The sequence below is a fragment of the Salvelinus alpinus genome, chromosome 22 (assembly GCF_045679555.1).
Source record: "Salvelinus alpinus chromosome 22, SLU_Salpinus.1, whole genome shotgun sequence".
NCBI classification, from domain to species: domain Eukaryota; kingdom Metazoa; phylum Chordata; class Actinopteri; order Salmoniformes; family Salmonidae; genus Salvelinus; species Salvelinus alpinus.
This window is the reverse complement of record NC_092107.1, coordinates 4,033,887-4,048,653: the sequence shown is the minus strand read 5'-3', so window position 1 is coordinate 4,048,653 and position 14,767 is coordinate 4,033,887. Positions and strand designations below refer to the sequence as shown.

At 43.1% G+C, this 14,767-nt stretch overlaps 1 protein-coding gene across 2 annotated transcripts in view; it reads left to right on the top strand.

Annotated features, from left to right (window-relative positions):
* The window catches only part of LOC139548818 (calcium-binding protein 8-like), a 53,180-nt gene that overhangs the window by 8,088 nt on the left and 30,325 nt on the right, over positions 1-14,767 (top strand). For both annotated transcript variants that reach the window (XM_071358683.1, XM_071358682.1), the window contains exons 2-3: positions 5,295-5,419; positions 10,322-10,465. In XM_071358683.1, coding sequence (XP_071214784.1) covers positions 5,302-5,419; positions 10,322-10,465 — 262 coding nt within the window. In that variant the 5' untranslated portion in view covers positions 5,295-5,301. The remainder of the gene's footprint in view (positions 1-5,294; positions 5,420-10,321; positions 10,466-14,767) is intronic.

The following is a 14,767-nucleotide window of genomic DNA, read 5'->3' as shown; positions in this document are numbered from 1 at the left end:
CAACACTCCTAATGGACATTATGAGTACCGGGTCATGCCGTTTGGACTTACTAATGTTCCATTTTCCAGGCCCTGGTTAATGATATGCTGCACAACTTCCTTCGCCAATTCGTTTTTGTGATGCATCTCTGAATCCTGAAATTAGTTCCCCAAAAGTTGGAGAGAGGTTGCAAATCAAAGCATGACAAATATCCCTCTATTGAGAGTGGTGGTTGGGGAAGTGTTCAGTTGAGAATGTGTACACTACCTTACCCGTTGGCCTATGAGATTTTAAAATATATATATATCACACATAGCCTCTTTCTATCTTTCAACTCCTCATTCGAATGAATTGCAAAAATCACTGAAGCTGGAGGCTCATATCTCCCTCACTAACTTTAAGCATCAGCTGTCAGAGCAGCTCACAGATCACTGCACCTGTACATAGCCCATCTGTAAATAGCCCATCCAACTACCTCATCCCCATATTGTTATTTGTTTTGTTTTTTTTGCTCCTTTTCACCCCAGTATCTCTACTTGCACATTCATCTTCTGCACATCTATCACTCCAGTGTTTAATTGCTAAATTGTAATTACTTTGCCGCTAGGGCCTATTTATTGCCTTACCTCCCTAATCTTACCTAATTTGCACACACTGTATATAGATGTTTTCTTATTGTGATATTGACTGTACGTTTGTTTATTCCATGTGTAACTCTGTGTTGTTGTTTGTGTCGCACTGCTTTGCTTTATCTTGGCCAGGTCGCAGTTGTAAATGAGAACTTGTTCTCAACTGGCCTACTTGGTTAAATAAAAAATTCAATTTCAAGAGGCATTGGCAGCGTTTACAGCTTCGAGTCTTCTTGGGCATGACGCTACAAGCTTGGCACACCTGTATTTGGGGAGTTTCTCCCATTCTTCCTTGCAGATCCTCTCAAGCTCTGTAAGGTTGGATTTGGAGTGTCTCTGCAGAGCTATTTTCAGGTCTCCAGAGATGTTCGATTGGCTCTGGCTGAGTCACTCAAGGACATTCAGAGACATTCAGAGTCTCCCAGTCCCTGCCGCTGAATAACATCCCCCCCAGCATGATGCTGCCACCACCATGCTTTACCTTAGGGATTGACCAGATTTCCTCGAGACGTGACTGTTGGCATTAAGGAAAAAGAGTTCAATCTTGGTTTCATCAGACCAAAGAATCTTGTTTCTAATGGTCTGAGAGTCCTTTAAGTGCCTTTTGGCAAATTCCAAGCAGGCTGTCATGTGCTTTTTACTGAGGAGTGGCTTCCGCCTGGCCACTCTACCATAAAGGCCTGATTGGTGGAGTGCTGCAGAGATGGTTGTCCTTTTGGGTGGATCTCCCATCTCCACAGAGGAACTCTGGAGCTCTGCCATAGTGACCATCAGGTTCTTGGTCACCTCCTTGACCAAGGCTCTTCTCTCCCGATTGCTCATTTTGGACGGACGGCCAGCTCTAGGAAGAGTCTTGGTGGTTCCAAGCGTCTGTGATTTAAGAATGATGGAGGCCACTGTGTTTTTGTGGACCTTCAATGCTGCTGAAAATGTTTTGGTACCCTTCCCCAGATCTGTGCATCGACACAATCCTGTCTCGGAGCTCTACGGACAATTCCTTTGACCTCATGGCTTGGTTTTTGCTCTGACATGCACGGTCAACTGTGGGACCTTATATAGACAGGTGTGTGCCTTTCCAAATCATGTCCAATCAATTGAATTTACCACAGGTATACTCCAATCAAGTTGTAGAAACATCTCAAGGATGAACAATGAAAACACGATGCACCTGAGCTCAATTTTGAGTCTAATAGCAAAGGGTCTGAATACTTATGTGAATAAGGTTTCTAAACCTTTCGAAAATTTGTAAAAACCTGTTTTACGCTTTGTCATTGCGGGGTATTGTGTATAGATTGATGAGGAGAAAATATAATTTAATACATTTTTGAATAAGTCTGTAACGTTACAAAATGGGAAAAAAGGGAAGAGGTCTGAATACGTTCCGAATGCACTGTATATATTTATGTAAATATATATTATTTTTAATATATATTTTTATTATTAAATATATTTTCGTTATTTATTATTTTCCCCTAACCCTACCACCCCTCCACTAATTGGAGTAAACTAATGGACAACAACACTTAGGCTTCTACTTCCAGCTTATACATAATACAGTATATACATTTTTATCTGTGAAAACCCTCCAGTTTTGATTTGTAATTGCCATATACACTACATGACCAAGTATGTGGACACCTTGTAGTCAAACATCTCATAAAAATGTATGGGCATTAATATGGACTTGGTCCCCCCTTTGCTGCTACAGTATAACAGCCTCCACTCTCCAGGGAAGGTTTTCCACTAGGTGTTGGAACATTGCTGCAGGGACTTGCTTCCATTCAGCCACAAGAGCATATGTGAGGTCAGGCACCGATGTTGGGCGATTAGGTCTGGCTCATAGTCGGCGTTCCAATTCATCTCAAAGGTTTTTGATGGGGTTGAGGTCAGGGCTCTGTGCAGGCCAGTCAAGTTCTTCCACACAGATCTCGACAAACTGTTTCTGTATAGACCTCGCTTTGTGCACAATGGCATTGTCATGTTGAAACAGAAAAGGGTCTTCCCCAAACTGTTGCCACAGAATTGTCTAGAATGTCATTGTATGCTGTAGCGTTAAGATTTTCCTTCAACGGAACTAAGGGGCCTAGCCCAAACCATGAAAAACAGCCCCAGACCCATTCCTTCTCGACCAAACTCTACATTAGGCACTATTCATTGTAGCGTTCTCCTGGCATCCGCCAAACCCAGATTCGTCCGTTGGACTGCCAGATGGTAAAGCGTGATTCATCACTCCAGAGAATGTGTTTCCACTGCTCCAGAGTCCAATGGTGGCGAGCTTTACACCACTCCATTCGACACTTGGCATTGCATATGGTGATCTTAGGCTTGTATGCGCTCGACCATGGAAACCCCTTGTGCTGACAATGCTTCCAGAGGCAGTTTGGAACTCAGTAGTGAGTGGTGCAACCGAGGACAGACGATTTTTACGCTCTACGTGCTTCAACACCATGCGTTCCCGTTTGGAGAGATTGTGTAGCCTACCACTTCACGGCTGAGCCATTGTTGCTCCTAGTCGTTTCCACTTCACAATAACAGCACTTACAGTGTACCGGGTCAGCTATATTCTATTGCAAATGCTTTTCTATGGAGATTGCATGGCTGTGTGCTTGATTTTTTACACCTGTCAGCAATGGGTGTGGCTGAAATAGCCAAATCCACTAATTTGAAGACGTGTCCACATACTTACTTCAGCAAGACAAAGGAGCTTATCGTGAACTACAGGAAACGGAGGGCCGAGCACACCCCCATCCATATTGATGGTGCTGTAGTGGTGCGGGTCTAGAGCTTCAAGTTCCTAGGTGACCACATTACTAAGGAATTATCAAAGTCCACACACACCAACACAGTCGTGAAGAAGGCACAACAAGCCCTTCAGGAGGCTGAAAATATTTGGCATGGGCCCTCAAAATACTCAGAACATTCTACAGCTGCACCATTGAGAATATCTTGACTGGCTGCATCACCCCTTGGTATGGCAACTGCTTGGCATCAGACTGCAAAGCGTTACAGAGGGTAGTGCGTACGACCCAGTACATCACAGGGGCCAAGCTCCCTGCCATCCAGGAGCTCTATGCCAGGCGGTGCCAGAGGAAGGCCCTGAAACCAACAGGACCCTGAACAGCTTATACCTCAAGCCATAAAACTGCTATATAGTTAGTTAAATATACTGAACAAAACTATAAACGCACATGTAAAGTGTTGGTTCCATGTTTCATGAAATAAAAGATCCCAGAAAGTTTTCATACGCACAAAATGTTGTGCACAAATTTGTTTACATCCCTGTTAATGAGCATTTCTCTTTTGCAAAGATAATCCATCCACCTGACAGTTGTAGCGTATCAAGAAGCTGATTAATTAGCATGATCATTACACAGGTGCACCTTTTGCTGGGGACAATAAAAGGCCACTCTAAAATGTGCAGTTTTGTCACACAACACAATGCCACAGATGTCTCAAGTTTTGAGGGAGCGTTCAATTGTCAGTACATCCAAAAGGCCTTACAACCTCAGACCATGTATAGGGCATTTTATGGGTGAGTGGTTTGCTGATGTCAACATTGTGAACAGAGTGCTCCATCGTGGCATTGGGGTTATGGTATGAGCAGGCATAAGATACGGACTACGAATACAATTGCAATTTATCTATGGCAATTTGAATGCACAGAGATACGTGACAAGATCCTGAGGCACATTGTCGTGCCATTCTTCCGTCGCCATCACCTCACGTTTCAGCATGATAGTGCACATCCCTATGTCACTAGGATCTGTACACAAATAATGGAAGCTGAAAATGTCCCAGTTCTTCCATGGCCTGCATACTCACCAGACATGTCACCCGTTGAGCATGTTTGGTATGCCCTGGATTGACGTGTATGACAGCGTGTTCCAGTTCCCACCAATATCCAGCAACTTCACACAGCCATTGAAGAAAAGTGGGACAACATTCCACAGGCCACAATCAACAGCCTGATCAACTATATGCGAAGGAGATATGTCGCGCTGCATGAGGCAAATGGTGGTCACACCAGATACTGACTGGTTTTCTGATCCACACCCCTACCTTTTTTTTAAGGTGTCTGTGACCAACAGATGCATATCTGTATTCACAGTCGTGAAATCCATAGATTAGGGCCTAGTGAATTTATTTCAATTGACTGATTTCCTTATGAACTGTAACTCAATAAAATCTTTGAAATCTGCATTGACCCTTTTTTGCACTAACTCTTTTGACTCATCACATACACTGCTGCTTCTGTTTATTATCTATCCTGTTGCCTAGTCACTTTATCCCTACCTATATGTACATATCTATCTCAGTTACCCAAGTTACCTTTACTCATTCTGTATTTATTCCTTGTGTTATTATTTTTCTATTATCTATTTTTCTCTCTGCATTGTTGGGAGGGGCCCGTAAGTAAGCATTTCACTGTTGGTCTACACCTGTTGTTTAATGAAGCATGTGACACATAACATTAGATTTCTCTCTCTCTCTCTCTCTCTCTCTCTCTCTCTCTCTCTCTCTCTCTCTCTCTCTCTCTCTCTCTCTCTCTCTCTCTCTCTCTCTCTCTCTCTCTCTCTCTCTCTCTCTCTCTCTCTCTCTCTCTCTCTCTCTCTCTCTCTCTCTCTCTCTCGTGTTCTGATCTAACTGTTCTTAAACTAATCCCCCCACCCTTTTTCTCCCTTTAGGGACAAGATGCCGTTCCACCATGTGACGGCAGGGCTGCTGTACAAGGGGAACTATCTGAGTCACTCTCTGTCTGAGGACAACGACTGTGACCAGCTGGCCAGCATCTCTGTGGAGGAGCTAAACGGTGAGTCCCCTCAGGGCTTGGGCTGGTACTAAAATGTAGTCATAGTTAAGGAGGTTCATAGTTTATAAAGACAACGGTTTGTTGGCTCCAGCGACAGGAGCAACTGGTGTTTGTCAATAAATGTTTTGACTGGTCCAACCTCACTGATTCATGTTGGGTTGGGTTGGGTTGGGCTTGGTTGGTTGGTTGGTTTGGGTGAGAGGGGATAGAGATTAGGACTGGGACTGTGGATTTGGCTGGTGAGGGGCATAGAGGGACTTTGAGGAAGGCTGGGGTTTGGGTGTTTGATATGGGCAGGATAAACAGTAGGCTAGAGATAGTAATGGGATAAGTAGTAAGACAGTATTCTGAGCCTAAACACAGTTTTGACATGAATCAGTGAGGTTGGACCAGTCAAAACATTTATTGACAAACACCAGTTGCTCCTGTCGCTGGAGCCAACAAACCGTTGTCTTTATAAACTATGAACCTCCTTAACTATGACTACATTTTCTTAACATCACTTATCACACCAGTAGAATTCGATTCATGGGCTTTTGCTCTCTCTGTTTTTGACATTAATTAGAGGTAGTAGCCGAGTCTGTGTTTATGAGTCTGTGTTTGTCTTGTGTGTGTTCTGTACGTCGTTCTGAGACTAATCACCCCACTGGCCAGGCCGGAGGTGGAGCCCAGGCCTGATCGATATTATTCAACCCTCTGCTGGAAACAACAACATCATCACAGTGCTCATAGTTGCCTACACTAGATGCTTCAACCACAAATACTGTATTAATCCAATGATGTCTCATTAAAGGAAACTTCCACCCTAAAACTATCTTTTGGTATTTGTTTCAGTAGTCCATTGTTGACATAGTTCCAAAATGTTTTGCTTGCCAGCAATCAGGTTTTCAAGATATGTAACTTTGAAAATACAGAAATCATCACCTTATGATGCATTTTGCATGATGCAGAATGTATCATACAATGATGATTTCTGTATTTTGAAAGTTTTCCTTTAAGGTGTCTATGGCAAATTGGATGTAGAGTGCCCCGTAAATGGCTAATAGCCACCTACTCTGTCAAAGTCGGAGTGGCGTTATTATGCTACAGCAATATTGGCAGTTTGCACTGCATGGCTTTCTCTAGTTTGATTTGTTAAGTTGTTTTGGGACAGCGGTAATGTATTGGGTAAATGTAATGAATTGGGTAATGTATATAGTTCTTATTGGGAGGTCCTCATAAGGTCAATCAATGTAATGGACAAATATGCATATACTGCACCTCTGTCAGCAGAAATAAAGACAAAGTTATTGATCATATATACACACTACACTACAGTAATGATTAGCAATCATCTCCTTGGCTTATTAGTTTATCCATAATAGCTTACACAAAGCTACCATTTACCATGTTCACCATTTCCACCATGGGGATATTTACTGAGGCAATTTGGTGTTCCTACCTGTAAGTGTCTTTATCTATGGCCATTAAAGTGATACAGTGTAACTGCACTGAGTTGAACTATCTGACTCACCACATACAGCACGTTGTCGTCAGTCAGCTTTAGTACAGCTACACATTGTTAAACTCTCAGCCTGTTGGAGAGGGGATGTAGTTTCCCTTTGTGTCTTGTTCTGCTAGCGTGATGTGGACTGTCTGATTTGTGTGTGGTTGGTATGTGTGTGTGTGTGTAGTGCTCTGATCGCTGCAGCATGTAGAATAGATGTTGGTCTGGGTAGAGATCTTTGTGTACCAGGTAGTCTTGCCTCTGTCGATCTGTGCTGCTACTGCTTCTGATGCTGTGTCTGAAAGGTCAGGCAAGATGTGTGTATGAGATTATAATTTACAGAGACATACAGCACCGACAGCACTAACTTTATATCACATAGCAAATATCACTCAGTATAAACACTGGAAAAGTAGGGATAAGTAGTGTTTAGTAGGGAGAAAATGTTTTCAATCCAGGAGCTACTACTTGAAGTTGTCCAATTAGAACAAATATTTAAGTTTTACATTGTAAAAAGTTTTACTACGGTGTGCCCTACTGAACATGAGCGTGCTGATGCACTCGGCCTAGATTGCAAAGCAGGGTGCTGTTGAAGTGGCTCTAAAGTATTTTTTTACTCTGATTTATTTCTCTGTCTGAAATGTTCCTTAGGTATTCCTGTTCCTTTGGTAGTACTTTGTCATCCATTCTTTGTCATCGTTCTCCGCGGTAAAGCTTTGGTTTTCAGAGCATCAGAAGAGGGCCCTAATGGATATGGGAGCAGTGGTGCGTGAAATAGCAAAATAGCGGAAGAGATCTGAATGAATATATGACACGTGGTCTGAATGTTGTTGTTGTGTTCAAATGGGCCCGAGTCCTCAGACACAGGAACCTACTCTACAAAGGCCTGAGTCCTCAGACACAGGAACCTACTCTACAAAGGCCTGAGTCCTCAGACACAGGAACCTACTCTACAAAGGCCTGAGTCCTCAGACACAGGAACCTACTCTACAAAGGCCTGAGTCCTCAGACACAGGAACCTACTCTACAAAGGCCTGAGTCCTCAGACACAGGAACCTACTCTACAAAGGCCTGAGTCCTCAGACACAGGAACCTACTCTACAAAGGCTTGAGTCCTCAGACACAGGAACCTACTCTACAAAGGCCTGAGTCCTCAGACACAGGAACCTACTCTACAAAGGCCTGAGTCCTCAGACACAGGAACCTACTCTACAAAGGCCTGAGTCCTCAGACACAGGAACCTACTCTACAAAGGCCTGAGTCCTCAGACACAGGAACCTACTCTACAAAGGCCTGAGTCCTCAGACACAGGAACCTACTCTACAAAGGCCTGAGTCCTCAGACACAGGAACCTACTCTACAAAGGCCTGAGTCCTCAGACACAGGAACCTACTCTACAAAGGCCTGAGTCCTCAGACACAGGAACCTACTCTACAAAGGCTTGAGTCCTCAGACACAGGAACCTACTCTACAAAGGCCTGAGTCCTCAGACACAGGAACCTACTCTACAAAGGCCTGAGTCCTCAGACACAGGAACCTACTCTACAAAGGCCTGAGTCCTCAGACACAGGAACCTACTCTACAAAGGCCTGAGTCCTCAGACACAGGAACCTACTCTACAAAGGCCTGAGTCCTCAGACACAGGAACCTACTCTACAAAGGCCTGAGTCCTCAGACACAGGAACCTACTCTACAAAGGCCTGAGTCCTCAGACACAGGAACCTACTCTACAAAGGCCTGAGTCCTCAGACACAGGAACCTACTCTACAAAGGCCTGAGTCCTCAGACACAGGAACCTACTCTACAAAGGCCTGAGTCCTCAGACACAGGAACCTACTCTACAAAGGCCTGAGTCCTCAGACACAGGAACCTACTCTACAAAGGCCTGAGTCCTCAGACACAGGAACCTACTCTACAAAGGCCTGAGTCCTCAGACACAGGAACCTACTCTACAAAGGCCTGAGTCCTCAGACACAGGAACCTACTCTACAAAGGCCTGAGTCACTCACTGCTCTGTTCTGATCTGCTCCTCCTGATGGGCTTATTCATGAGACGCTCATTTCAGTGTACCAAAATAAATCCATACACCTTTATTGTGCTTGTGTTGTTCTCTGTTTGTTGTGTTATGCTGTGTATGTGTGTGTGTGTGTGTGTTCTCTAAAACAAGCGTCTGGTTGGAACTAGCTTTTGTACTGCGTTATGAGGGATAATGGCTAAGTGTGTTTGCTCGGGCCAGATGTTTTGGGAAGCAGGGAATAACAAAATACTGTTCAGAGGCTGGTAGAATGACTAACCTGAGCCCTCAGTAACATCTGAGGGCTTTTAATGACCCCAAAAATAGTTTCTCATTTTACGAGGTGATTTAAATACAGAGAAAAACCATTACATTTACACACCATTGTCCTCCTTGCAGCTCAGAGCACCACATCATTCCTACTCCCCTGACTGGCTATGAAGGAATGACAGCTTCTCAGTAGATGATTGACAGATGATTGACCAAGGATAGGCTAAAGATTGGCCGCATGGGCAGGTCACCTCTAGGATGAAACTTTACTTCATGCTTGGGTTATCTTTGGACTACAATAAGTGTAAGTTAACCTGTTGTTTGCTCTTTCTCATGGTTTCAGCCAAGAACTCTACCACCACTATGTTTTGTTAATCGCATGGTCTTTTCAAGACTGGACCCGTAATATTCATGTTATTGTTAGCACCTGTGTTCTCAAAACGTGTATGACATTGCATCCCATATCTGGAACACGTTTGGACTTGATTCATGTTTGAGTTAGACTGGGTCATGGGTGACTCCCTCTTTCTCTCCCTGGTCCTGGTGAGTTAAAGCCATGTATTCCAGTAGTACCCATCCTCAAATTATTCAGTATTCAGTAGTGTGCTGAAGCATACCATGCAAACATAGTGTTCTTTAGAGATCTGAAATTGTACCTTTAATTAAAAATACCCGTGGCTGCCTTTCTCTCTTTCAATCTCTCTGCATCTCTCTCTTTCCCCTCTCTCTTTCTCTCTAACCCTCTCTCTCTTTCTCTCTCTGTCTCTCTCTAGTTCTCTCTCTCTCTGTCTCTTTATTCCTGCTTACTGCCTCCCAGTCATAAGACCTCTCCTCTCTGTAGACACACTAATAAAATATGAATTCATAAAAGCACAGCGGAGCCTGATTACTTTTAGGCTCAGCGCTGACGGGTATGTTAAAAACTGAAGGGAAGGAGTAACACAGACACAGTACATCGGCTTGTCGTACACACAGGGCAAGCTTATTTGACACCACCATAAAAGTTGCCTACCGGTTATTGCAGATGTCATTTGCATTGTTCTTGAGCTAAGGCACAGAGCTAAAAGAATCCCTAACCATGGTGGATGCTCCCTCTCCTCTCCCTTCTCCTTGTGTGTGTTTGTGTTGACAGAGATCCGGGAGGCATTCAGAGTGCTGGACCGGGATGGGAACGGGTTCATCTCCAAGCAGGAGCTGGGCATGGCCATGAGGTCTCTGGGATACATGCCCAGTGAGGTGGAGCTGGCCATCATCATGCAGAGACTAGACATGGATGGTGAGTCACCTTCAGTGCACATTTCACACATTTACAGTACACAGACACATGCAGTTGCACATGTAACAGAAGGTCCCATGTTCGAGTCCAGTGAGAGACAGGAACGGGACCTACTCTGTTACTCGCACACACACATATTTAAACATAAACAGATCCCTTCCTTCCTGTTTTCACACCATGATCACGCACTCACAAAGACAGGGACAGGGTCATAGACACACTATCAGACACACACATATACATAAATCGATTCCGTTCTTCCTTTTTTACACATTCATACACATGGGCCTACCTATGACTACATAATCACAAGCATAATCAATACATTTACATGAGTACTCATTCACCATTATGCACACACATTTTCATGTACATGCAGTACATTATATGCACACAGAAATGTGCACTCATTCGCACCATACATTCAAATCATGACTTTTACATTTTAAATAAGCATGAAGGATCCTACTATCCAAACACACACCGGAGGAGCACTTAACACATCCTATAGTCCCACTGTAGCAATATCTATCTCTAAGCTGTAGATGTGTAACATGTTGGCTGTGGTCCCTTGGTCCATTTCATCTTAATACACCGAATTGCACATATTTACGCTAACACATTCACGCACAAACACGCACGCGCCATGCACGCACACACACAACACATGTGATTACAGTAGGTCACACAGGGTGCCTGTGGTTTCTGTACTGAAGCCAGTCCCTACCTGACAGAGAAGATCTACAGTGCCTTCAGGAAGTATTCAGACCCATTGACTTTATCCACATTTTGTTACGTTACAGCCTTATTCTAAAATGGATTAAATAAATAAAATCCTCAGCAAACGACATACAATACCACATAATGACAAAGCAAAAACAGGTTTTTAGAATTTTTTGCAAATGTATTAAAAACAAAAAACAGAAATACCTTATTTATTTAAGTTTTCAGACCCTTTGCTACAAAACTCAAAATTGAGCTCAGGTGCATCCTGTATCCATTTATCATCCTTGAGATGTTTCTACAACTTGATTGGAGTCCACCTGTGGTAAATTCAATTGATTGGATTTGGAAAGGCACACACCTGTCTATATAAGGTCCCACAGTTGACAGTGCATGTCAGAGCTAAATCCAAGCCATGAGGTCAAAATAATTGTCCGTGGAGCTCCAAGACAGGATTGTGTCGTGGCACAGATCTGGGGAAGAGTACCAAAACATTTCTGCAGCATTGAAGGTCCCCAAGAACACAGTGGCCTGCATCATTCTTAAATCAAAGAAGTTTGGAACCACCAAGACTCTTCCTAGAGCTGGCCGCCTGGCCAAACTGAGCAATCGGGGGGGAAGGGCCTTGGTCAGGGAGGTGACCAAGAACCCGATGGTCACTCTGACAGAGCTCCACACTTCCTCTGTGGAGATGGGAGACACTTCCAGAAGGACAACCGTCTCTGCAGCACTCCACCAATCAGGCCTTTATGGTAGTGGCCAAATGGAAGCTACTCCTCAGTAAAAGGCACATGACAGTCCGCTTGGAGTTTTCCAAAAGGAACCTAAAGACTCTCAGACCATGAGAAACAAGATTCTCTGGTCTTATGTAACCAAGACTGAACTCTTTGGCCTGAATGCCAACAGTCACATCTGGACACCTGGCACCACCACCTGGCACCATCCCTACGGTGAAGCATGGTGGTGGCAGCATCACTGAATGTCCTTGAGTGGGTCAGCCAGAGCCTGGACTTGAACCCGATTGAATATCTCTGGAGAGAACCGAAAATAACTGTGCAGCAACGCTCCCCATCCAACCTGAAAGAGCTTGAGAGGATCTGCAGAGAAGGATGGGAGAAACTCCCCTAATACAGGTGTGCCAAGTTTGTAGCGTTTCATACCCATGAAGAATAATCGCTGACAAGGTGCTTCAACAAAGTACTGAGCAAAGGGTCTCAATACTTATGTAAATGTGATATTTCATTTTTTTTCTCCATTATGGGCTATTGTGTGTAGATTGATGAGGTGAAAAAAACAATTTAATCCATTTTAGAATAAGGCTGTAACATAACAAAATGTGGAAAAAGTCAAGGCGTCTGAATACTTTCCGAAAGGCACTCTACATTTTCAAAGATGTTGGTAAATTAGCTCTAATTGTTTAAAGGTCTTATGAAAGAGTGTGTTTTTTCACTATCTAATCATGGCATGGGGTTGTTCAATGACATACATGTGTTTGTTTAAAATCTATCACTTGATGGTGTCATTTCAGATAGACAAATAATCATGTTTTTTTGCTAAATGCTACATATCCGCTTCAGTCTCAGAGAAATAAGTAGTACTGCTAAGATTTACACAGTCAAATGTAACAAATAACTACTTTTTATAAAGAACTGTACGAATGCTATATTTGTGACATTCATATTTAACAAAACATTTTACAAATGTTTTCAATATAGTAATATGAGATCTGTAAGTAAAACATTTACATTTGACATTTTTGTCATTTAGCAGATGCTCTTATCCAGAGTGAATTACAGTATTAGTGCATTCATCTTAAGATAGCTGGGTGAGACAACCACATATCACTGTCAAATATACAGGATACGACCATTCCATTCCAGCTAAACAATGGAAATAAGCTAGCGTTATGCAAAAAACACATTTTCATTTTCACACATGGGTACACATGAAGGTACCCATAAGCAATCACTTCTGATAAGAAAACACGTACAGAATTGGTGGTTATAGCATTTTGGAAATAAACTCTTAAATCGGAAGCCATCACCTTCTGTGGAAACATTAGATGTGTCCACTGTAATAGCCATACACATTATGTAACATATGGCATTTGCTGGCCTTATGTTTCAAAACACTACATAATTGAAAAATATTCAAGTTTTTCACCCATTAGTCTTTTTTTAAACTTGCATTTTCCACTCATCTGTTTGTTGTTTGTTTGTTTTGTTTTGTTTGGCAGAATTGCAATAAAAACTGTAGTGTGTTGGAATGGTGCAGAGAAAGATAGAAAGGTGATAACTGAATGCTCAAAGATGTGGACTGCTTCCTATTGCCTCTCCACTTGAGATAAGAATGAATAGCAAAACAATTTCTCCTCCTGTTAAAGGTTTGTTTGAAATACTGCTTTCATCTCCTGCTATGGCAAGTTAGAACATCTAGGAGCACCTCTCTGTCATATTTGTTATAGATATTGCTTGTACATTCTGAGGTGTGACAGCAATCAATGTATGAGTCCCTGTTGGTTTGGTAGAGGGGGAGAACTGGAGGACCATTTCTCATCTGCGATGCCTTTGCAATGTCAGTTGATTTCACTCGCTGTGACTGAGTGAAGACATTCCTTCAGAAGGAGATAAACTCGCTAGCCAAGATAAGAAGGGTTGGCTGGATTGTTGTTGCTATTAAGTCTCTATTATTACAGTGAGAGATGTTTTAAAAACGTACATTTGTGTTCTGTTCAAAGCAATTTGCTTCAATCTCATCTCATTTTCATGTCTGTAGACACAACACAAAAGACCAGGGTGATCAAACGGAGGAGGCATCCATAGCCAAGGACATTGCCAGATAAATGGGATTTGAGGGTGTTTATTTTGTCTTTGCCAAGCTAGCAGCTGTGTGAATTAGAGACACGTGACACATTCACGGATGGCCATTGATTCTTTCTCTCTGAGCAGCAGCTGCAAAAGTCCAGCTATTCACTATAAAATATGGATTGACTCATTGAGTTGATCTGATAATGTGTTCTACTTTCAGAACGATCCCTCAGATTGTTATCCAGCTCAGCAGAATGCCCTTGGTGGATTGCTTAGGAGCTTGTGGTCTTTGTTCGAGATCTCAGCATTGCAATTGCTCCATTTGCTTTTTATAGTGGTGTAATGTTCGTAATACATGAAGCCTGTCATCAGCTGCTTTTGTTAGGAAGTGTTTTTGGTTTAAATCACATCCATCCATCCATCCATCCATTCATCCATCCATCACGATAGCTCAGGGGCCCTGACTGCACTCGCTACACTGGCTGACTGTCCCCAGTTATGAGGCAGGATGCGGGACAGTCAGCCACTCTGAAAATGCATGGGCACAGAGAGGGACAATCGATGGCATCAAATGTGACAGTGCCAGCGTGCCTTAAGGAGGTCACCCCTGTCAGGGGAGAGGGAGGAGAGGAAGAGTGAAGGGGCAGATTGAATTACCCTGCATAGGCAGCACACAACCTCTTCTGCAGGGAAATGAGGAAGAGGAGGGAGGAGAGCGAAGAGGTATAGAATGGAAAGAACACAGACTCAAATTAACATAAAGTTTTTGTCC